At 58.8% G+C, this 23,415-nt stretch overlaps 3 protein-coding genes across 4 annotated transcripts; 1 reads left to right on the top strand and 2 right to left on the bottom strand.

The window, feature by feature from the left end:
* Positions 1-8,176: 8,176 nt before the first annotated feature.
* Positions 8,177-13,640, top strand: LOC138729574 (caspase-1-like). 2 transcript variants are annotated; one of them, XM_069873896.1, is made up of 9 exons: positions 8,183-8,205; positions 9,011-9,283; positions 9,560-9,696; positions 9,921-10,097; positions 10,286-10,520; positions 10,623-10,775; positions 11,773-11,882; positions 12,709-12,814; positions 13,461-13,640. In XM_069873896.1, the coding sequence occupies exons 1-8, from the start codon at positions 8,199-8,201 to the stop codon at positions 12,799-12,801; spliced, it is 1,185 nt and encodes a 394-aa protein (XP_069729997.1). In that variant the 5' UTR covers positions 8,183-8,198; the 3' UTR covers positions 12,802-12,814; positions 13,461-13,640. The 2 variants fall into 2 exon arrangements, with proteins under 2 accessions (XP_069729996.1, XP_069729997.1); XM_069873895.1 differs by lacking the exons at positions 12,709-12,814; positions 13,461-13,640 and having other exon boundaries at positions 8,177-8,205; positions 11,773-12,131.
* A 1,003-nt stretch (positions 13,641-14,643) lies between these two features.
* Positions 14,644-18,611, bottom strand: ABHD11 (abhydrolase domain containing 11). Its single transcript, XM_069874085.1, has 6 exons — positions 18,539-18,611; positions 18,058-18,193; positions 17,251-17,424; positions 16,650-16,820; positions 15,461-15,642; positions 14,644-15,154 (listed from the first exon to the last, which is right to left on the bottom strand). The coding sequence occupies exons 1-6, from the start codon at positions 18,598-18,600 to the stop codon at positions 15,016-15,018; spliced, it is 864 nt and encodes a 287-aa protein (XP_069730186.1). The 5' UTR covers positions 18,601-18,611; the 3' UTR covers positions 14,644-15,015.
* Positions 18,612-19,731: 1,120 nt separating this feature from the next.
* On the bottom strand, positions 19,732-21,444 carry LOC138729472 (claudin-3-like). The gene has a single exon (XM_069873722.1). The coding sequence runs from the start codon at positions 20,759-20,761 to the stop codon at positions 20,117-20,119; it is 645 nt and encodes a 214-aa protein (XP_069729823.1). The 5' UTR covers positions 20,762-21,444; the 3' UTR covers positions 19,732-20,116.
* Positions 21,445-23,415: the final 1,971 nt, after the last annotated feature.

The following is a 23,415-nucleotide window of genomic DNA, read 5'->3' as shown; positions in this document are numbered from 1 at the left end:
CGGGGTGCAGTCACCTCATCTACGAGATCCTGAACAGGACAATGGCTCCTCTCGTGCAGGTTAAAGCAGTGACACAGCGTTCTACCTGGCTGCACCAAATCGTGCACTGGTGGTACCGAGTACAATGTGCCAGCAAAGCATCAACAGCTCTGAAACGTCTCTGAACAAATGCATTGTGAGTCCTAGCGGCACAGCTGGAACAGCAGGGGCAACAGAATGGATTTATGCTGGATTGCCACAAGGCACACATCCACTTAGAGAAAGACGGCTACTTCAGCAAGTTTCTAGAATAAAACAAACCAACAAAACCCTCTGAAGCTTCCAGAGAGAACAATAGGAACTGCACCCTCGCTCGGAGCAGCCCTCAGCTTCAGTGGAGGCCACCGGAGACCCTGGCAGAGTCCAAGCTATTGAGCTGCCTATAAAGCAGAAACATTTTGAGGGTCCTTACCATAAAGCTGTCACTCACAATCAGTGCCACGTCCAAGCACGTTCTGCCAGAGCAAACACTTCCACAATATCATCTTGCAATGAAGAACTGGTCAGGTTGGAAAAGGAACAATGACTCCACTTTCCAGCCAGTGCTGACCAAGCCACAGAAGGGAAAACAGCTGAGTCCTGGAAAACACCCTGCCGGGAATGTGGGCTTAAGTTCAGATCCAAGACTTTGCCCCCAAGTAGATAAGTTGTAAGCCATGTCTCCCTCTGCCTCCTGCCAGGACGGACTCCTCCAGGGAGGGGTGGAGTTGACAGTGGGCAGCAGCTGCATCCAGAGTCACCAGCTTTGGCTTCCAAGACCACTTGGGCTCAGACAGAGGTGCCCGATCTGTACCCTGCTACCAGCAGGGCCCCATACAACCCATTCCTAGCTAAGTCTGTTCCCAAGGCCAAGATAAATCCCAGTCCCCACTGCTATCCCTCCCACGAATGCTGTGCCCCACAACACAAGCTGATCCAATTCTCACCCTTGCAAGAGACAGCACAGTTACTGCTTTCCCCCAGGACAATAAATACTGGCAAAACCAGAGCCGTGTTGTGCACACCCAGGAGAATCAGCCTTCCCGGGGCTCACAGTGCATGAGGGAGCGCTGCCAATTGCACTGCTGGGCAAACACTCCCCCTGGAAGATAAACCACACAATCCAGGAGGGAAGAGAGATTGGTGTTGCTCTAGATCAGAAGGAAGGACGCATCTACAAATGCACACAACAAAAAGAGAAGTCTTTGAGGCTGGTACAGTGACCAGTGTTGAAATAGAACATACAGACCCATAACTTGCTTGGGATCAGCCTTTCACAGGCTTCTCCCTCCAGGAGAATAGATTTGCGAGCATTTCTCAGCTGAGAAAGAGCCAAAAATGTCAAAATGGAAAGTAACAGCAAAGTCCTGCCCACAGCCAAGAGCAGGAACTGCCTGTTCCGCTTTGCTGTTGTCCTGTCCGTTAACTTTATCTCCCTCGGAAAGGGAAAACACTGCTTCCCATCTACCACGCAGATCACTCAGGTCTGCAGAGATGCTGCAAAACCAACCCCATGCAAATCATTCCGATAATCCGATCCCCATCTGCAACACCCTGAGGAATGAGCCCCTCCAGCTCCAAGGCAAAGCATGGTAGAGCAGGAGAATGGAGGCTGTGCGGCAGCACCTGCGTGCAAGGAAGGCTGAGCACAAATGCAGCAGGAGAGCTGGGAGCTGCATCGGGAAGAGGCTGGATAGACCTCACAGGCATCACCCTGGCCACCAAATTGACCAAACCAGAGATAAATAAAGCAAAGCTGTATGGCAATCGAAGCCAGGTAAGGGGACGGGGCTACCCGGTGCCATCACATGAGCTCCAGCAGTAACATGGGCTCATTCCAAATGGGATTCAACCACTGAACGTGCTTCAGTTTCATTTGAGCTCACATTCCCAGTTAGAAGAGCTGATTTCCCAGTATATGCAGCAGCACAGCGTGTTGCTGCTGCTGGAGCCCCCAAATCACCCACAACGCATAAAGCTCTGGCTGTAGAGCTGAAGTGCCTCATGCCAGGGCAGCTTCCTTCCTCACAAAAACTCATCATCTCCAACAGAAAGATGGATTTCCTTGGATTTGGTTCTGGACCACAAGGTGTGAATGCAGTTGTAGCTGTTGCAAAGGCAGAGAGCAAGGCAGCAGCCAAACACTAGGCCCAGACAGGCATTTGCTATTTATAATCCCATCACCTGATCCCTCCCAAGGGAAATCCTATCCTTTCGGGCCACGGAGAGCGCTTGGAACTGCACAGGCTCTGCTAGAGAGGAACAGAGGGAAACAATTATTTCACTGAGGAGCCCTTACAGTGCTCGGACAAAATTCCTTCCTGCTCTGTAGCAGCGCAGGCACCCTCCTGGCAGGCACACCAGGGATTAGAGCGGGGATTACTCCGTTACACTAATTTGCTAAGAGCAAAGTAATTTTTTAAATAGCTCTCCTCTCCATTCATCATTATCTAAAAAGGGATCTGGCTCTGCAAATGCTGTTTCCCTGCAGCAGCGACAGAGGAGTCTCACAATACGAGCCTCCACAGAAATCCAGAAACACAGCAACAGGGGGGAAGCTGTGCCTGGATGGAGCTGCCTGTGAAGGTGCGTGAGCAAGGGTGGAAGAGAACAGTATGAACTTTCATCACTGCTTGCTCGCTGTTAATTCCTGGGGAGCGTTCCTCTCCTGGGAAGCTGAGCACGATGTGCAAGCACACAGCACTGATTTATTTTTCTCCTGCTCAAGTCTCTCCCTGATAAAAACAACCTTTGCTGGGTTCCACTGCTCCATATTCTTTGTTACACCACATGCAGTCACCTCCAACGCAATTGCATACACGATTCCAGTGTGGCCACACACCTGAGAAACAGATCCTTTTCTCTCAAGCCTCCCTTTCAGTCACTCCCCACAACTCTCCCTTGGCTGGCAGCAGCCTCCGTGGACAAGCAGCGGTCAGAGCAGGAGCAGAGACCACTCTGCCTCAGACCATATCAGAGGAAAGCAGCACCTCATGGATGAGGCATCCCATCTCCTGGAGCAATCCTCACCAAGAGGGTGGGCAGGAGCCACCCAGGCCTGGTGCCTGCCTTCAGGTGAGTGAAGTTCAGCGAGACACAGCCCACCAGTAACAGGGATTGCACTGCACAGCAATCCTATCGCTCCCACCAGTGCCAGGACAAGGGTCACATTGAAAAGCCCCATGGGAGCAAGAAACAAAAGCAAATCAACGCATATTTGGGCAGAACGAGATAACAACAAACACCGGCACAGTGGCATTCTCTCTGTCATAGTAAGATTGAGTCCTAGAGCTTCCCAGGATGATTTTTCCTCACCAGGAACCTGAGAGCTGAGTGACACAGCCAGCACAGCACCAGGGCGTGAAGGATGCTGCTGCTACACTGATAGCATTGACACCACTGAGGAAATTTGCCTCTTTAAGCTCCCTCAGAAAAAAATACTCAGTGCCAGCGTAAACAGAGCTCTGCAACCACAGCAAAGGAAAGGGGAAACCAAATGTTCCTAGAATTAATAAGTAAAAATTGTGAATTTATCTCCCAGACTTCATCCCAGTTGGTTTACTTCATCTCCCAACGAATGCCCTGAAAGATGCTACGGGCGCCTTACAAACTCCCGAGCAGAGCCAACCGCAGAATTCCTGGGCTGCCAGCTGACCTGCAACACTTGCCATTACTTCTATCAAAAAAAAAAAGAAGGTATTGAGGCTTCATGTAAAAGCTGCCAGCAAATACAAAGTCATCCCTAGCATCTGGGAAGTTTGTTCTCAGGCTTCATTCTCTATAATTTAAAGATACGTGCTTTGGCTTCTATGCACATGCTGGAGTACCACCATCAGCTACACTGGAACCCCACAGTCCAACTCCATCCTCTGCAAGTCCTCTGCAAATTATCTCATTGAAGTATGCAGACAGAGTTCTAGGCACCACACAACAGCTTTTTCCACCTTTCATCCATCCTCATACATCACCTCCGCACTCTGCCCAGCCTTTGCACCACACATGGGAATAAACCCTGGGAGCAGCATCTTGCATCAGCGAGCGCCGAGCTACTGCACTGTCTCCTCCACAGCGCAGTGAAGTCTCAAACACCACCTCCAGCCCCGCTCTGTGTTCAACAGAGTCACCAACGAAGGTCCTGATCCCCAGGACAGGCCTCACTCCTTCCCTCCTTGTGTCACTCTTAGTCAAAGACTTGGTCTAAGGAGATTGTTTTCTCTGCCAATATCATAGAATCATAGAATCACTAGGTTGGAAAAGACCCACCGGATCATCGAGTCCAACCATTCCTATCCATCACTAAACCGTGTCCTTCAGCACCTCGTCCACCCATATAATTCTATGATTCTATGATTGGTCTGAGGAGATTATTTTCTCTGCCAATATCTGCCTAGCCTTGCCAAAAGTCCAGCGCCAAACCAGCCTGACCACAGCATAGCACCCTGATCCCTCACTCCCTGCTCAGCAGGCTGCATGGCCAGTGTTCTCCATCAGCTTTACCTTAAAGCCTTCTTCAGGCCACCAACAAAATCAGCAGTAGGACACTTATGAGACAGTTAACATAGAATCATAGAATTACCAGGTTGGAAAAGACCCACCGGATCATCGAGTCCAACCATTCCCATCAATCACTAAACCATGTCCCTCAGCGCCTCGTCCACCCGGCCCTTAAACCCCTCCAGGGAAGGTGACTCAACCCCCTCCCTGGGCAGCCTCTGCCAGTGCCCAATGACCCTTTCTGTGAAAATTTTTTCCTAATGTCCAGCCTGAACCTCCCCTGGCGGAGCTTGACAAATGGAATGGGTTGGGTTTGGAGGGGTCTCTCAAAGCCCATCCACTCCCAGCGCCTCCCACTGGATCAGGGGCTCCAAGCCCCATCCAACCTGGCCTTGAACCCCTCCAGGGATGGGGCAGCCACCACTGCTCTGGGCAACCTGGGCCAGGGCCTCCCCACCCTCACAGCAAAACATTTCTCCCTAAGATCTCATCTCAATCTCCCCTCTTGCAGCTCCAAACTGCTCCTCCTTGTCCTTTCCCTGCCCTCCCCGACTCAGAGCCCCTCCCCAGCTTTCCTGGAGCCCCTTTCCAGCGCTGGAAGCTGCTCTAAGCTCTCTTCCCCAGGCCGAACAACCCCAGCCCGGCCTCACCTCCTCCTTCTCCTCCTCCTCCTGCCGCCGCCGCCGCCTCGTGCCGCTGCCGCCCCACCGCGCCCCCCGCCTGCCCGCGCGCCGCAGCCAATGAGCGCGGCGGGCGCTGGCCCCGCCCAACGACGCTCCTCGACCCCGGCCAATCGCGTCGCGATTGGCCGGGGTCGAGGAGCGTCGTTGGGCGGGGCCAGCGCACGGCGACCAATGAGAAATCACAGCGCGTCCCGCTTCAGCCAATCAGCGCCTTGCTCCTCCCATTCCCGCCCTGCTCCTCCCATTCCCGCCCTGCTCCTCGCCCTACACCCCGGGAAGCGGGGCTGGTGCAGTGAAGCAGCCGCCGGGTTCCCCATCGATATGGCAGCCGAGAATGAAAGGTTCAGCGCGAGTGCTGGATGACACACAGCACGGAATCACTAGGATCGAAAGGAAACACAGGATCATCGAGTCCAACCATTCCCATCAATCACTAAACCGTGTCCCTCAGCACCTCATCCACCCGTCCCTTAAACCCCTCCAGGGAAGGTGACTCAACCCCCTCCCTGGGCAGCCTCTGCCAGGCACCATGACCCTTTCTTTGAAATATTTTTTCCTGATGTCCAGCCTGACCCTCCCCTGGTGGAGCTTGAGGCCATTCCCTCTCGTCCCGTCCCCTGTCACTTGGGAGAACAGGCCAGCACCCTCCTCTCCACAACCTCCTTTCAGGGAGTTGGAGAGAGCAATGAGGTCTCCCCTCAGCCTCCTCTTCTCCAGGATAAACACCCCCAGCTCTCTCAGCCGCTCCTCTTGTTCTCCAGCCCCCTCAGCAGCTTTGTTGCTCTTCTCTGGACTCGCTCCAGAGCCTCAACATCCTTCTTGTGGTGAGGGGCCCAGAACTGAACACAGGATTCAAGGAGCGGTCTCACCAGTGCCAAGTCCAGAGGGAGAAGAACCTCCCTGGACCTGCTGGTCACGCCGTTTCTGATCCAAGCCAAGATGCCATTGGCCTTCTTGGCCACCTGGGCCACTGCTGGCTCACGTTCAGTCGCTGTCAACCAACACCCCCAGGTCCTTCTCCTCCAGGCAGTTTCCAGCCAGACTTCTCCTAGTCTGTAGCTGCTCAGGGTTGTTGTGCCCCAAGTGCAGGACCCGGCATTTGTTAAACCTCATGCCATTCGTCTCAGCCCAGCGGTCCAGCCTGTTCAGATCCCTTTGGAGTCTCCTGACCCTCCAGCAGATCCACACTGCCACCCAGCTTAGCGTTATCTGCAGACTTGCTAAGGGTGCAGGGCTGGACCCAGCCCTGAGCCCTGGGGACACCACTTGTCACTGGCCTCCAGCTGGATTTAACTCCATTTCCCACCACTCTCTGGGCCCTCCATCCAACCAGTTTTCCACCCAGGAGAGTGTGCGCCTGTCCAGTCCAGAGGCCGACAGTGTCTGAAGCAGAATGATGTGAGAAACTGTGTCAAAGGCTTTACTGAAGTCCAAGAAAACCACATTCACTGTCTTTCCCTCATCCAGTAAGACTTGCTCTCCAACCTCAGCGAGGGTTCCAGAACTGAACACAGGATTCGAGGAGCGGTCTCACCAGTGCTGAGTACAGGGGCAGAATAACCTCCCCTTGCCACACCGTTTCTGATCCAAGCCAAGATGCCATTGGCCCCCTGGGTCGCTGCTGGCACATGCACCACAACAGCCCCATGCAGCTCCAGGTTTGGAGAAGAGCGGCTGGAAAGCTGCCCAGTGGAAAAGGACCTGAGGGTGTTGGTCAACAGCAGCTGAACATGAGCCAGCAGTGGCCCAGGTGGCCAAGGAGGCCAGCAGCACCCTGGCTTGGATCAGCCGTAGTGTGTGCAGGTGGAGCAGGGCAGGGATCGTCCCCTGGCCTCAGTGCTGGTGAGGCCAGACCTTGGATCCTTTGAACCCAAAGCATTCCATGATTCCATAATAGGGGACTCTTGTCCCCAGTGGAGCCCGGCCATCTCTGCCTGGTGCTGGGGCCACAATCAGCACTGCCCTGCGCCTCCGTGAGTGCTGGAGGGCTGGGGGCTCCTCCTCACCCCGCACTTTCTGGGTCCGTGTGCAGGCACTCCTGCTGCCCCTGTGTCCCAGGGACACACCGAACACATGCAGGAGGATGTGAGGGGCGTGAGTCAAAAACAAGGCCAAATGCCGGGTCCTTCACTTGGGGCACAACAACCCTATGCAGTGCTACAGACTGGGAGAAGTCTGTCTAGAAAGCTGCCTGGAGGAGAGGGACCTGGGGGTGTTGGTTGACAGCCGACTGAATATGAGCCAGCAGGGGCCCAGGTGGCCAAGAAGGCCAATGGCATCTTGGCTTGTATCAGAAACGGCGTGACCAGCAGGTCCAGGGAGGTTATCCTCCCTCTGTACTCGGCACTGGTGAGACCGCTCCTCGAATCCTGTGTTCAGTTCTGGGCCCCTCACCACAAGAAGGATGTTGAGGCTCTGGAGAGAGTACAGAGAAGAGCAACAAAGCTGGTGAAAGGGCTGGAGAACAGGCCTTATGAGGAGCGGCTGAGAGAGCTGGGGGTGTTTAGCCTGGAGAAGAGGAGGCTGAGGGGTGACCTCATTGCTCTCTACAACTACCTGAAAGGACGTTGTAGAGAGGAGGGTGCTGGCCTCTTCTCCCAAGTGACAGGGGACAGGACAAGAGGGAATGGCCTCAAGCTCCGACAGGGGAGGTTTAGGCTAGACGTTAGGAAAAAATTCTTTACAGAAAGGGTTATTGGGCACTGGCAGAGGCTGCCCAGGGAGGTGGTTGAGTCACCTTCCCTGGAGGTGTTTAAGGCACGGGTGGACGAGGTGCTGAGGGATATGGTTTAGTGTTTGGTAGGAACAGTTGGACTCGGTGATCCGGTGGGTCTCTTCCAACCTGGTTATTCTGTGATTCTGTGATTCTGTGAGTCTGGCCCGTGACCTACATCTGGCACTGGGCTGTGGGTGGAGAACGGCCGTGGCCCAGAAGCAGGAAATGAAGCCACAGTAGTTTCGTTTTTTCCAGCACAGCCATTTCTTCATCAGGGCTGAGCGGCTATGGCGGGTGAGTGCGGCCAGCGGGGCTGGGACTGTGTGATGGGACAGGGCTGTGCCCACACCCTGCTTGGATCCCGCTCATCCTGGCCGGCCGACGCTCAAGGACACGGCCTGGCATGCAGGATGCTACAAGTCTTACGAGGAGCAGCTGAGAGAGCTGGGGGTGTTTAGCCTGGAGAAGAGGAGGCTGAGGGGAGACCTCATTGCTCTCTGCAACTACCTGAGAGGAGGTTGTGGAGAGGAGGGAGCTGGGCTCTTCTCCCAAGGGACAGGGGACAGGACAAGAGGGAATGGCCGCCAGCTCCACCAGGGGAGGTTTAGGCTTGACATCAGGAAAAATATTTTCATGGAAACGGACATCGGGCACTGGCAGAGGCTGCCCAGGGAGGGGGTTAAGTCACCTTCCCTGGAGGTAAGGGACGAGGCGCTGAGGGACATGGTTTAGTGATTGATGGGAATGGTTGGACTCGATGATCCTGTGGGTCTTTTCCAACGTGGTGATTCTATGATTTTGTGATTCTATGCTCGGTGCCTCAGTAGCTGGGGCCCTGCTCTGTGCACACGTGCTCCCTGGGGAAGTTTGGTGGGTTTGTGGGGAAAGGGGGAGGTGGGCAGGGGAACTCCCCGGGTGGGCACTGAGGAAGGGAGCAGCGTGCTGGGTGAGCAGTGGGGGAAAAAGAAGGGTGGGTTCACTAGGAAAGGGATCAGCACCCAGGGGAGGTGACGGGGAAGGGAAAAGCATCCAGAGCGGGTGGTGGGGCAGCAGGAGCTGTGGCATGGGGGCTCCAGGCACTGATGGGGCCACCCTGCAGAGGAGCGGCTCTGGAACGCACGGAAATCCTTTGTGGCCCGCGTGAGCAATGCGGTGATCTCAGAGTTGCTGGACGACCTGCTGCATCAACGGGTGCTGAACCTCGAGGAGGCGGATGAGGTGCGCGCCGAACACAAGGTGCGCGCCGACAAGGCCCGCTGCCTTATTGAGAACGTGCTCCTCAAGGGCTCCAAGGCCAGCAGGATCTTCATCACCAGCCTCAGGAATCGCGATCGCAACTTGGCGGAGCATCTGCGTCTGCTCAATGACATGGGTGAGAGATGCGGGGCCGTGATGTGCATCCAGCCACACCGGGGCTCCCGCTGCCTCTGGTGGGTGTGAGAGGGCACCTGGCCCTGGTGGCTGCCTGAGCTCGAAGGGAAGGGGTGGTTGGGGATCCCTGGTGTCCCTGCTCTGTGGCACCGAGTCCCCATGGGGAAAAGCCCAGCTCCTCTCCTCTGTCTGGGCCCTGCGAGCCTCCTGTCTGGCTGCAGGCGCTCCCCAGTGTAACTGTGGGGCTTTCTGTAACTGTGGGGCTTTCTGCTTGCAGGGCCCCCCAGTGTGCAGCCAACCTCCCCTGACCCCGAGGTCCCCCCTGAGCTCCCAGCCAGCTCCCAGGGCCAGCAGTGGATCCGGCAGTGCTGCCTGGGCGACTACCAGCGCTTCAGAGAGACACTGGGAGACCAGGTGCTGCGGGCAGAGGAGAGGACGTAGGGGCTGGAGTGGGCAGTGGCTTCTGAGGGGAGCCAGGGTCCTTGCTGACCCCGGGGCAGGGCAGATGTGGGGAGATGCCCCTGAGACAGGGCAATGTGGTTGTTGCACCCATGGGGCTTCTCTGCTCTTAGCTGCCCCTCACAAAAAGTGCCCCGCACCCCTTCTCCACTAAGCGCTACCTCCCTCACTCCTTGCAGATCTATCCCATCCATTTACCCCAGGAGACACGAACTCGCAGGGCCCTGCTGATCTGCAATATTGACTTTGAGCACCTGAGCCGGCGCAATGGGGCTGAAGTGGACGTGGAGGGCATGACGAAGCTGCTGGAAGGGCTGGGCTATGCAGTGGACGTCCATCTCAACTTAACTTCTCAGGTCAGGGCTGCACAAAGCAGCTGCCAATGGCCCTGGGATCAGTGCAGAGACCTTCCTTGCACGTGTTGGTGATGGGGAGCCCAGGCACCATGGGGACACCTCTGTCCCCAGTGGCAGTGGCTGCTGCCCTCAGCTGATGGCTGGGTCTCCACACAACTTGATGTTACCTTCCTTGTGATGGTTTGTAGGAGATGGCTACAGTCATGAAGGATTTTGCAAATCGTAAAGAGCACCTCACCTCTGACAGCACCTTCCTGGTCTTCATGTCCCATGGGGTCAGGGCTGGGCTCTGCGGGACGAAGAGCAGAGACGAGACCACAGACATCCTTTCCCTCGACACCATCTACAAAGAATTCAACAACAAGCACTGCCAGGCGCTGCTGGGCAAACCCAAAGTGGTCATTATCCAGTCCTGCCGTGGAGGTGAGGTCCCGCTATGAGATGCCTGCTGGGGCACGCGAGCCCTGAGCCCGGGGTGGGGACGGGACACCTCATCATTTCTGACAGCTGGCTCTGCCTTCCCAGCCCGTGTAGGGTCCGTGATGGTGAGTGACTCCGCAGATGCTGCCATGCCCACTACCAGCTCCTCTCCCACAATCCCTGCAGGGCTGGAAGATGATGCAGTCTGTGAAGTCCACCTGGAGAGTGATTTTGCCACTTTTCATTCCTCCACACCCGGTAAGCAGCCCCTGGACGTAGATGCCATACCCAAAGGCAGGCGAGGGCCACGGGCCTCCTCCATGGGGCAGGTTCCCTCTGACCTGCTTGGGCAGTGCTCCAACGCAGCTTCTGGAGAAGGCAATGACCCCTGATGCCAGGGTACAAGGCTGCACCAGGACACCCACTGATCCCTCCGAGTGGCACCACGGCCAGAGCTTTGTGTCCGTTCCCTTGCCCCATCTCCAGTCCTCCCTACCAGCTCTGCCCACACTTGCCTAGCCAATTTATGTCTCTGCAGTGCCTAGCAGGGAACACTCTCCTCTTCTGGCTCACAGACGGCTCCAGGCTATGCTAGCAAAGAGGCCTGAAGAGAATATTCACATCACTTCCATCTTCATGGAATCTTAGAACATCCCAAGTTGTCATAGAGTCCAACTCCTGTCCCTGCACAGGACACCCCAACATTCACACCGTGGGGCTGAGGGCCTTGGCCAAACGCTTCTGGAATATTGTCAGCCTTGGCTCCGTGACTGCTTCCCTGGGAGCTGTTCCAGGGCTCCACCACCCTCTGAAGGAAGAACCTTTTCCTCATGTCCAACCTAACCCCCCCCACCCCAGCACAGCTTCCTGCCATTCTCTTGGCTCCTGTCTTTAATCGCCAGAGAGGAGAGCTCAGTGCCTGCTCCACCTTCCCATGTGAGGAAGCTGCAGAGCACAATGAGGTCTCCACTCAGTCTCCTCTCAGTTGAAGAGACTAGAAAAAAAATTAAGTTTGTCAAGTAGGCCCTTCCTCTTGTGAACCTGTGCTGGCTGAGAGCAACGACGGTGCTGCCTTTCAGGTGTTCTCTTCCCTGGGATGCCCTGTCCTTTTCCCATGCTGTGGGTTGGGTGGGCCAAATATAACAACCTTGGAGAGGGCGCCCCAATCTCCTGCTCCAGCACCTGCTCCAGCATTCATCGCTGTGGCAGTGAGGGACAGCAGGACAATCACTCATGGCATTCTCTGTCTTCGCAGACACTGTCTCCTGGAGAAGCTCAGTAACTGGCTCCCTTTTCATCAAGTGCCTGATAGAGCAGTTTCAAAACCATGCCTGGAACAGTGACATCCAGGAGCTCTTCCGAAAGGTACGGCTTTGTACTTCACTGCAGGTGCTGAGAGCAGAGCGCCAGGCAGGACAGGCCCCTCAGGAGCAGTCTCTGTCAAATAGTGGTCTGCCCTTGTACTCGGCACTGGTGAAGCCACACCTTGAATCCTGGGTTGAGTTTTGGGCCCCTTATTCCAGGAAAGACATTGAGGGGCTGGAGCACATCCAGAGAAGCAAACAGAGCTGGGAAGGGGCTGGAGAACAGGGGTTATGAGGAACAGCTGAGAGAGCAGGGGTTATTTAGCCTGGAGGAGGCTGAGGGGTGACCTTGTTGCTGTCTAAAGCTGCTTGAAAGGAGGTTGTAGTGAGGTGGGTGTTGGTCTCTTCTTGCAAGTGATAGGGGATAAGACAAGAGGGAATGATCTCAAACTGCGTCAGAGCAGGTTTAGATTGGACACCGGGAAAAATTTCTTCACCAAAAGGGTTCTCAGGCACTGGCAGACGCTGCCCAGGGAGGTGGTTGAATCCCCATCACTGGAGGGGTTTAAAATATGGGTAGATAAAATGCTTAGGGATATGACTTAGTAGTGGACAGGTGCGGTTGGAATCGATGATCTCAAGGTCTTGTCCAACCTAGCGATTCCATGATTCAGCCTGGAGGGTCAGCTGGATCTCTGGAGGCACCAGTACTCTGCCACACGGTGGGCATGCAAGAGCCCAGCCTGCTGGCACAGCCCATGGCAACCCTTGTGCTACCAGACACACACCCTGGGGAAGCCCCTGGGGATGCTTCCTGGCTGCCTGCACGCTTCCCATGCTGGGAATGGAGCTGCTGTCATTTCTCTCCACTCTCTTTCTCACCCCAGGTCCAATACTCCTTTGGAAAATTCCCTCGGCAGTTGCCAGCACAAGAACGGGTTACAATGCTTCGCAAGTTCTACCTCTTTCCAGGATGCTGATCTCCTGCCCGCAGTGAGTCTCCTCACCTCAAGCCTCTGCATCAGCCTTTTGTGCCCCAGACCCTGCACCTGGCCAGCAAAAAGGAGCAGGGAGAAATTCCCCACTGCTCCTGAGCTTTAGATCTCGCAGCTCGGTCAGTAACCCAAAGGACTTAGAGAATTAAGGTTGGAAAAGCTCTCTAAGCTCATCCAGTCCAACTGCTAGCCCAATCCCACCGTGCCTGCTAAACCATGTCCCCAGGTGCCACAGCCACAGGGTTTTTGAACCCCTCCAGTGATGGAGACTCCCCACTGCCCTGGGCAGCCTCTGCCAGGGCTTCACCACTCTGTTGTTAAGGAAATGGTTCCTAATAGCTAATCTAAACCTCCCCTGGCACAATTTGAGGCCATTTCCTCTTGTCTATTCACTTGTTGCCTGGGAGAGAAGACCAGTACCCACCTCACCAGAACGTCCTTTCTGGGAGCTGCAGAGAGTGATGAAGTCTCCCCTCAGCCTCCTCTTCTCCAGGCTAAACAGCTGCTCCTCACGAGACTTGTGCGCTGGCAGCCGGGGTTGGGCAGTGGCCTAGCTCCATCTCCATGTCTCAGCTGACCATGCTCAAGGAACTTGTTTCAGTAATCTGTGTCTCAGGAGCTTCTCAGCCTAATGTTATTCACAGGCAAAAGCATAATAGATGCACAGAAAAAGCATTTGGATTTGGGGGTAACACAGCAGCATGCACAAACTCATGGTGAGAGAGAAGAGGAAAAGCCCAGACCAGCTTGTCAGAAGCCATCTCCACACCAGCCCCTTGTGCCCCTCTGCTAGGCCACTATAAACCAACTTTGAATAAAATAGTCTTTGGTTTCCTCTCCTCCGTGTCTTTTGTGGCCTCCAACCACAGGCTAAGCAAGCACTTGCCAGGGAGCAACCAAGACACCTGGCTCTGAGGCACCACATGCAAAGCTGGGCAGCGTCTCCCTCTTAACCATCCCTGGCCAGAGCCTGACCCCACTGCGACACCATCTGTCACCCCCACAGCCACTTTGCCCCATCTCTGGCTTTGTTCATCATCTCATGAAGGAGTTTTCATGTCAGAGGCCCCTACTCTACCTGCAACCCCTGTGGGTCCTCACAGCCTGTGGGAGCTGCTGTGAGCAGGCAGGCTGCGGGAAATCGCATCCCCCACAGAGGAGGGGATGCCGGCCACCAGGGGCATTTCTCTGCCTTCCCCAGGCAGGACTGCAGCATCTCCTTGCTCAGGACACAGCTTCCTCTCCACCCCCTAACCCTCTGGTTGCTCTGGAGGTGCAGGAAGGACGGAGTGTCCTCTGGGAGCCAGGAAAGATCCTCAAAGCTGTGTCCTGCAGCGCTGCCTCCACAGCTCGTATGGGCCCAGCCCCTTCCCACCGCCCTCCCCGTCATGGAATCATGAAACGGTTTGGTTGGAAAAGACCTTTGAGATCATTGAGTCCAACCATACCTGCCTGTGTCTGAACCACCCCTGAGCACCTCATCCACCCGTATTTTACACCCCTCCAGGGATGGGGACTCCACCACCTCCCTGGGCAGCCTCTGCCAGGGCCTGAGAATCCTTTTGGTGAAGAATTTTTTCCTAATGTCCAATCTGAACCTCCCGTGGTGCAACTTGAGGCCATTTCCTCTTGTCCCATCACCTGTTATTTGCGAAGAGAGCCCAGCACCCACCACAGAGCCACCAGACCTCACCACAACCTCCTTTCTGGGGGCCACAGAGTGCAATGAGGTCTCTCCTCAGCCTCCTCTTCTCCTGGTTGGACAATCCCAGATCCCTCCCCTGCTCCTCACAGGACTTGAGCTCCAGCCCTTTGGCCACACCCAAACCATTTTCTGCCTTGGATTTATTGCATGTTCTGCGAAGTCCCAGCCAGATCCACTAACAGGTGGGTCTGGCAGCAGGAAAACGAGAGGGCTCTCCTGCCCCCCTCCATGTTCAAGAGACCCCAGTGCAGGCATGACAGGCTGCACAGGGGGGACAACGTCCTGGTGCCATCACACAGGGTGGCAGGAGAGCTCAGTGGGATGGAGGTGCCTCTCCCCTCCAGCTCCAGGCGACCTGATATGGGAGGAGGCCTTGCCAGCCGGATCCAAACCTGGTTGAGGTTGGATCCCCCCTCACAGAGCCTGGAGTCCTGTGTAACTGCCCAGAGCTCCACAGGTCCCACACAGTGTCTGCAGACACCCAGGTTCCCGCACTACGGTGGTGGCAGGAAGTTCAGGACAGCAGTGATGAATTCTTCAAACTTATCCTGATGGACTATGTGGCCCGCACCTTCAATGTACTGGACATCGGCCTTGGGGAAGAGGCGTCGGATCTCTGGGTAGTCTTTGGAGCTGCAGGACAGAGAAATGTGCCATGGAAAGCATGGTCAGAGGTCCAGCCAGGTCCACCCATCCTTCCCTCACCCTCCTCAAGCAGAGGGGGACCCCAGGTTTGACCACAACCGCTTCCCTGTGGGGAAAGCCTGGGGCTATCCCTGTTCCACTTGCTCTCCAGCACGTTGGTGTCACCAGCTGCTGGAGGGAGAGAGCTCCTCCAGGACCCTCTCCCACGTCATGGGCTTCCTCCCACCCTTAGCAACTGCAGAAGAGTACAAGGGGTCAAATCACAGACCCGGAACCCCTTCTCTCCAGTCCTACCTTATATAGGGTGACATGGATCCTCCGAGGAAGAGTGCAGGGCCAGGGTATGGCTTGTGGAACACAGGGAAGTTCATGATATCTGCCAAGTGGTTGGAAATGGCCTCCAGGTTCATCCGCCAGACGTAGCGGCCCTGCACATCCACCAGGTTGGTGAGAAGATACTGCCTGATCTGTGGGAGCTGCCACACAGGGGATCGTACACTCTTCAGTAAAAGCAACAAGTGTTCCAGTTGTCCTGGCACCCCCGGCCCTCCCCTACAGCCCCTTCTGCCCGGTGCCCAGGCTGTTTGAACCATAGAATGGTTTGGGTCAGAAGGGACCTCAAAACTCATCCAGGTCCACCCCCCTGCCATGAGCAGGGACACTTCCCACTGGATCAGGGGCTCCAAGCCCCATCCAACCTGGCCTTCAACACCTCCAGGGATGGGGCAGCCACCACTGCTCTGGGCAACCTGGGCCAGGGCCTCCTCACCCTCACAGCAAAACCTTTCTCCTTAAGATGTCATCTCAATCTCCTCTCTTGCAGCTCAAAACAGTTCCCCCTCATCCTCTCCCTGCCCTCCCAGATCCAGAGCCCCTTCCCAGCTTTCCTGGAGCCCCCTTCAGCACTGGAAGCTGCTCTAAGGTCTCCCTGCAGTCTTCTTTTCTCCAGGCTGAACAACCCCAAATCTCTCAGCCTGACCTCGTACAGGAGGTGCACCAGCCCTTGGTTCATCCTTGTAGCCTTTCTCTGCACTCGCTCCAACACCTCCATGTCCTTCCTGTGCTCAGGACTCAGAACTGAATACAGGGCTCGAGATGGGATCTCACCAGAGTGGAGCAGAGGGGCAGAATCCCCTCCCTCCCTGCTGGTCCCTCTGCTTTGCATGCAGCCCAGGACACTGTTGGTTTCTGGGCTGTGAGCATATGTTGCTGCCTCATGTTAAGCTTCTCCTCCCCCAGCACCCCAAGCCCTTATCCTCAGGGTTGCTCTCAACCACGTTATCCCCTGTCCTGTATAGAACCCAGGTGCAGGACATTGCACTTGGCCTCCTTGAACCTCCCCTTGCTCCTGCTGAGATGTCCTCCCGCTGCCCAGGCCAGCAGTGTGGGAGCAGGGATGGGACGAGTGGCCCTGAAGCTCTGTGCTCTGGTTCCAGGGGTGAGCTGGGAGCAGAAATGCCATCGAAGAAGCAGCATTTCCTACCTGTACCACAGGCCGCAGCTGCTCGTCAGCCAGCTGCCGCGCTGCAGAGCGGGACACCCCATCTGGGATCTTCACCGCCTTCATGGCAGTGATGTAGTCAGAGAATTCCGAGACAGGTGCACTTGAGACGGGACTGATATCTACAGAGATGAGGCGCTCCACCAGGTCTGGCTGGGGACAGAAGTGAGGCAGATAGGTCCTAGCAGGACCAGGAGTGGGGCTCTGGTCCCACCCAGCCTCTAGCCCCTCTGGAGCTCCCATCTCCCTGTGCCATGGCACATGAGGTCCCCAAGCTCAGTGAGGGACAGGGCTGGTGGACACAGCCCTCAAGCCTGCTCCTGTAGCCCGGCTTAGCACTAAAGCAGGAGATGCTGCTGGAGAGAAGCCACCTCCCACGGGACTGAAGGCAAGGAGACCCTGCTGGAGAAAACCTCCCATGGGGTTGAGGGTAAGGAGACCTTGGAGGAGAAAAATCACCCTCCATGGGGCTGTGGGAAAGGAGACCCTGGAGGAGAAAAGCCCCCTCCTGTGGGGCTGAAGGCAAGGAGACCCTGGAGGAGAGAAGCCACCTCCCATGGGGCTGAGGGCAAGGAGTCCCCACCCGCTGCAGTGCCAAGGTCATGGCAGTCCTCCCACCCATGCTATGACCCAGGAGGATGCACTGGGGGATGCGCAGGCGGTGCAGGAGGTGCTGCACGTCCAGGCTCATCGCCTCGTAGCTCATCACAGGGCTGTGGGGGCTACAGCCATGGTTCCGGGCGTCCGGCGTCAGCACCTGCCCAGGGAAGGGGCACCGTGTCACCACGGCCATTGCCTGCCCAGGACCCCTCCCTGTGGAGCTGTGAACCCCCTCCCTGTGGGGCTGCGTCCCCCCTCCCTGAGGGGCTGTGAAACCCCTCCCTGTGGGGCTGCGACCCCCCCTCCCTGTGGGGCTGTGTCCCCCTCCCTGTGGGGCTGCGAACCCCCCTCCCTTTGGGGCTGTGTCCCCCTCCCTGTGGGGCTGTGTCCCCCTCCCTGTGGGGCTGTGTCTCCCCTCCCTGTGGGGCTGCGTCTCCCCTCCTGTGGGGCTGCGACCCCCTCCCTGTGGGGCTGCGGAGCTGTGAACCCCCTCCCTGTGGGGCTATGTCCCTCCCTCCCTGTGGGGCTGCGAACCCCCCTCCCTGTGGGCCTGTGACCAACCTCCCTGTGGGGCTGCGACCCCCCTCCCTGTGGGGCTGCGGGGCTGTGGCCCCCCTCCCTGTGGGGCTGAGCCCCCCTCCCTGTGGGGCTGCGACTTCCCTCCCTGTGGGGCTGCGGGGCTATGTCCCCCCTCCCTGTGGGGCTGCAGGGCTGCGTCCCCCTCCCTGTGGGGCTGTGTCCCCCCTCCCCGGGGTTGTGACCCCCTCTCCGGGTCCGTGTTCCCCCTCACCCTGCCGCAGCCCCGCCGAACCAGCGCGTTGGCCACGCTCTGCAGGTTGTTTCGGGAGCCGAAGAGCCCGTGGAGCAGCACGAGGGGCGGGCGGGCCCCGCCGGAGCCAACCTCGGTGTGCGACAGCGACACGGCCCTGCGGGAGGGGGCGGCGTGGGGGCTGAGCCGGGGCGGGGCCACGACGCGGCCTTGCGGGGCGGTCACGGAGCGAGGGGCGGGGGGTGCGGGGGCCCAGGCCCGGGTCGTGGCCCCCGGCAGGGCTCGACGCGACAGGGCTGGGCCCGGGGGCGCTGTGGGAGAGGGGCTGGGGGCGACCGGGGCGGCTGGGGACGCGGCCGGAGGTGGCGATGGCGGCGCTGGGGGCGGCGCCACCGGCGGGGGGGGGGGCTCCGGGGGCGGCACGACGGCTGCGAGCGGGGCCCAGGCGCTTCCCTCTCCCCACCCCCCCCCCGCCTCGCTTCGCGTTAGGCCGGGCCCTTACGTCACGACCGAGCGAGCGGCGGCGGCTGCCGGCGGGGGGAGCCGGACCCGGCAAGGCAACATGGCGGCGGCGGGAGGCGGGGGGGGGGGGGGGTGTGGGCGCTAGGACCGCGCGGCGCCGGGTGGCCACGCCCCCTCCGTTATGACCACGCCCCCTCCGGTGCCGCCCCCTCTCCCCGTTACCGACCTCGGGGGGGGGCCGGATCGTGGAGGAGCCGCGGGGAGAAGCCTCCGCCCCCCCCGGCTTTGTCCGCTTTGCCCGCCCGAGCGTGGCGGAGGCGGCTCTGAGCCCCGGGGAGCGGCCGTGCCCGGGGCCGCCTCTCCCACCCCCGCGCTGCAGACTTTGTCCCAGGCGTGTGGCTGCGGGACCGGACCCCATCGCGGGCGGGGAGCCGGGCAGGGACCCCCAGACCCGGGTCCCCCGGGTCTGGGGGTCCCTGCCCGGCTCCCCGCCCGCCATGGGCCCCCCCCCAAGCCAGCCCCGGGGCCGCTGTGTGTTTTGTGACCCCCCCGGGCCTGCTGGGATTCTGTCCCCCCCCCCCCCCCCCCCTCCTCCAGGACCTGTTGGGATCCTGGCCCCCTTTTCTAGGCCCAAGGGGATCTTGCTCCCCGCTCAATCCCGAGGGGATCCTGGCCTCCATTCCCTCCCCGACTGGATGGAATCCTGCCCCCCTCCCTGGACCCGGTGGATGCCTATCCTCGCCCCTGGATCCATTGGGATCCGGCACCCTCCCACACATCCCTCTCCACCGACCCGGCGGGATCCTTCTCCCCCGCTCAGGACCCGATGGGATCCTGACCCCATCCCGTACTCACTGGGATCCTGTGTCGCCGTCCTCCCCCCGAACTGGTGGGATCCTGTCTCCCTCCCCACCTCTGGGCCCGATGGAATCCTGCTCCCCCCACCCCGGATCGAGTGGGATCCTGCTCCCCCCACCCCCACCCTGTTGGGATCCTGCCCTCCATGCCCTGACCCAGTGGGATCCTCTCTCAACCCCTCAATCCAGTGGGATCTGCCCTCCCTGCCCCATAGGATCCTGTCTCACTCCCCCTGCACTGATGAGATCCTACTCCCGCCCCCATCCAGTGGGATCTGCCCCCACCTCTGGACCTGCTGGGATCCCGTCTCACCCTCCCACCCCCCCAATCCAGCGGGATCTGCCCCCCTCCCCCGTGCTGGGATCTGTCCCAGGTCCAAGGACACTGGGGTACCAAAACAGGACAGGTTTATTGACCAATGTAACCATACAGACCACGCGTAACAGGGACAGACGGAGCCTGGCCGGTGGCGACAGGGGGGACCCGGGGGGGGGGGGGTTCACGGTCCCCTTCCCCGTCGCGTCCCGTCGGGCAGGGACACCTCCGGGCGCCACTTCTCCCGCCGACCCGAAACCGCCTCATGTTTAACCGAAACCGTCTCTATTTACACAGCCCAGCCCTGACCCCACAGCTGCCCCGTCCCCTCCTTCGCGCCCCTCCGCCCCGCCACAGTGTCCCCGTCCGCCGCTCCCCGCAGAGGGTGATGAGGGTGCCGGGGTGGGGTTGGGGCGCAGGGGCCGTCGAGAGGTGCCGGCGGGGCTCAGACATAGTTCCTCTTGTCGTAGCTGGTGACGGCGGAGCGCGGGGCCGAGTAGGCCACCTTGCCGGCGGGGTACCTGTCGTCTTTGGGGGGGCAGGAGCAGCAGAGCAGGGCCCCCCCCAGCATCAGGAGGGCGGAGGCTGCCCAGCCCACGTAGAGCGAGGTGCCCAGCTCCCTCTTCTGCGCGTCGAGCACCAGCGGGTTGTAGAAATCCCGGATGATGGTGTTGGCCGACCAGGAGACGGGGATGAGCGTCATGATGCCGGAGAGAAGGAAGATGACGCCAGAGACGATGGTGATCTTGGCTTTGGTGCTCTCGTCCTCCACGCAACGAGTGCACTGGGCGCCCACGATGGCCACCAGCAAGCCCAGGACGGCCAAGACGATGGCGACGACCAGGAGGGCGCGGGCGGCCTGCAGGTCCTGCGGCAGGGCCAGCATGGAGTCGTAGACCTTGCACTGCATCTGCCCCGTGCTCTGCACCACGCAGTTCATCCACAGCCCTTCCCAGATAATCTGGGCCGTCACGATGTTGTTGCCAATGAAGGCCGTCACCCTCCACATGGGCAACGCGCAACAGATGATGCTGCACAACCAACCCAGCACCGACAAAGACACCCCACCGATCTCCAGGCCCATCGACATGGTGGCCGGGTTGCTTGCCGCTCTCCTGACGATGGCGGAGAGGAACTCACGGACCAAAACCGTCACCGTCACCCTTCGCCGCTCGCAGCCCTTGGGGGATCAGCTTACACCTGGGTGCACCTGCGCTTTATAAGGGCTGGCGGGGCCAACGCCAGCGCCCGCCCCGGGTGGGGTTTCACTGCTGGACGCTCCTCTCCGCTCTTCCGTCACCATCACCCGCGTCCCACACCCTCCCCTTTGTTTGCAGAGATGGCGCCTGGTTACCGGAGAAGGGCGGGAGGGGGAGAGAGATGCCACCTGCCACCACCATGATTTCAGGAGCCACCAGGCTCATTTGCACTCACCCAGCCCTGCTTTGGGTACCTGGAAATCCCTTGGCTCTGCCATTCCCACCCCCTGTGCTGGAGGTGCTGGCGGGTCAGGGTTTGGGTTATTTCTGGATTCCCTTATCAGCGCTCACGTTTAACCAGGTTTCGGTGAACACCATGCACCTTTGCATCACTGTGCAAAGTGCAAGCTCACCATGATGCTCACTGCTGTGACGCTGCCATCCTGGGAAGGGCACCCATGGGTGATCCCTGCCTGGCAGGGTGGGTGCAGGGGGGAGTCGGGTGGGGGGCATCCCGTGACCTGACCCCCCCTGCTCCCACCCTGCTGGGAATCCCCACATGATCAATGTCTGTACTCATCCTGCTCATATATTTTGGCCTTGAAGGAAGCAGATAACACGTGGAACCGCCCAGCAGCGGCACCTCGTCACCCCAAGCTGGTGTAGGGAAAAGAAAACCCACCCCAAGACAGGTGTGCTCCTACCACGCAGCCCTGTGGTTGCTGGGGGGCAGGTTTGCCTCCCCATTAGAAGTCCTCATGCTTGTATTTCGCTTCCCACCCCCTTCGTGGCCTTGGAATGTGGTCGGACACAGGCTCACGTTCCCGAAATCTCCCCTACAACTTATTAACCACAGCGGGATGCTGGCGGCTGGTGATGCTGAGAAAGTCCTACCTCCTCAGGCACCCAACGGGGGGAGCCCCGCAGCTGGGCCCTGCAGCCGCCCAACACCCCAGAACCAGGGGAGATTGCGGTTGGGTGCCCCACAGTGCCCCAAAACCCAGGATCTGGTGGGGTGCCCTGATCCCCCATGGTCAGCAGGGTCAGTTTATGCCACCCCACAGCACCCTGACCCCCCAAATATGGTGAGGTCAGCTGTTGGCATCCCATGGCACCCCAAAACCCTGGTATATTGGCTGGGTGGGCTTCTGCCACACCATGGTACCCCAAAACCCCTATATACTCTCCAGGTGGGCTTCTGCTACCCTGCCCCCCCTGTGTCTTGGCTGAGAGGGCTTATGTCACCCCAGAACCCCTGTGTTTGTCCTGGATGTGCTTCAGTCACCCTCTGACACCCCAGACCCCCTGTATCTGGGCTGGCTTAGCTTCTGCCACCCCAAACACCCCAAATTCCTCTTATCTGGCATGGCTGGACTTCTGCCACACCATGGTACCCCAAACCCCCTTGTATCTTGGCCAGGTGCCTGTCTGCCACCCCGTGGTACCCCGAAACCCCTGTATTAGTGCTGGCTAGGCTTCTCGTACCTCACAACACCCACTCCCCCACACTCTGGATCTGGGCTGGATGAGCTTCTGCCACCCCACGGCACCTCAAACACCCTGGATCTGGTCTGGGTGGGTTTTGGCCACCCCACAGCACCCCAAAGCGAGGTGGATCTGGAGAGCGCTGCGGCCGCCACCCCAGGGCGCAGGTGTGCACAGGCGCGCACGCAAACACACACACACACACACACAAACTCGCACCCCCTCTGCCGGCTGGGACACCCTGACACACGGCTGCACACCCAGACAGATGGACGGACAGACATACGGGCAGAGACAGACAGATGACCACACACAAGCAGAGACAAACAGGCACATGATGGGTGCCCAGCCGTGCACCCCATGGGGAACCCACAGCTGCAGAGACACTCGATTGGGGGTGACTCCTGTGGGGCAGGGGGTAAGGGCAGGGGAGAACACCTGAGTCAGGGCTGTGGGGCAGAGGGGACCTCCCAGGTAGGAGTTTGGGGCAGGGGGAGATCTCATACAGGTGTGTGGGGCAGGGGAGACCCCAGGTAGGGCCGTGGGGCAGGATAGCGGCAGGGGGGAGACTTGAGGGAGGGCTGTGGGGCAAAGGCAGGGGGGCACACTAGGTAGGAATGGGGTGCAGGAGAATACCCTATACAGGTGTGTAGGGTAGGGGCATGTGCCATGCAGGGCTGTGGGGCAGGGAACAGAGCAGGGTGTGACCCCCAGGTAGGTGTGTGGGGCAGAGGAGACCCCGAGGAAGGGCTGTGGGGCTGGGGAAGCGAAGGGTGTCTGAGTCAGGGCTGTGGGGCAGGGGGAACACTCCAGATGGGGGCATGGGGCAGAGGGGACCCCCAGGTAGGGGGGTGGGGCAGGGGGATACCCCATACAGGTGTGTGAGGCAGGGGGATACACCAGACAGGGCTGTAGGGCAGGGGAAGGAATGGAGAGACCCCAGGCATGGCTTTGGGGCAGGAGAAAGAGCAGGGGGAGACCCCCAGGTAGGGCTGTGGAGCAGGGAAAGGGGAAAGGAAGGATGCTTGAGTCTGGGCTGTGGGGTGGTGGGAACCTTCTA

The sequence above is a fragment of the Phaenicophaeus curvirostris genome, chromosome 21 (genome assembly GCF_032191515.1).
Source record: "Phaenicophaeus curvirostris isolate KB17595 chromosome 21, BPBGC_Pcur_1.0, whole genome shotgun sequence".
In the NCBI taxonomy this organism is placed as follows: Eukaryota; Metazoa; Chordata; class Aves; order Cuculiformes; family Cuculidae; genus Phaenicophaeus; species Phaenicophaeus curvirostris.
The sequence above is the reverse complement of the archived record's forward strand: the minus strand, read 5'-3'. Positions and strand labels throughout refer to the sequence as shown.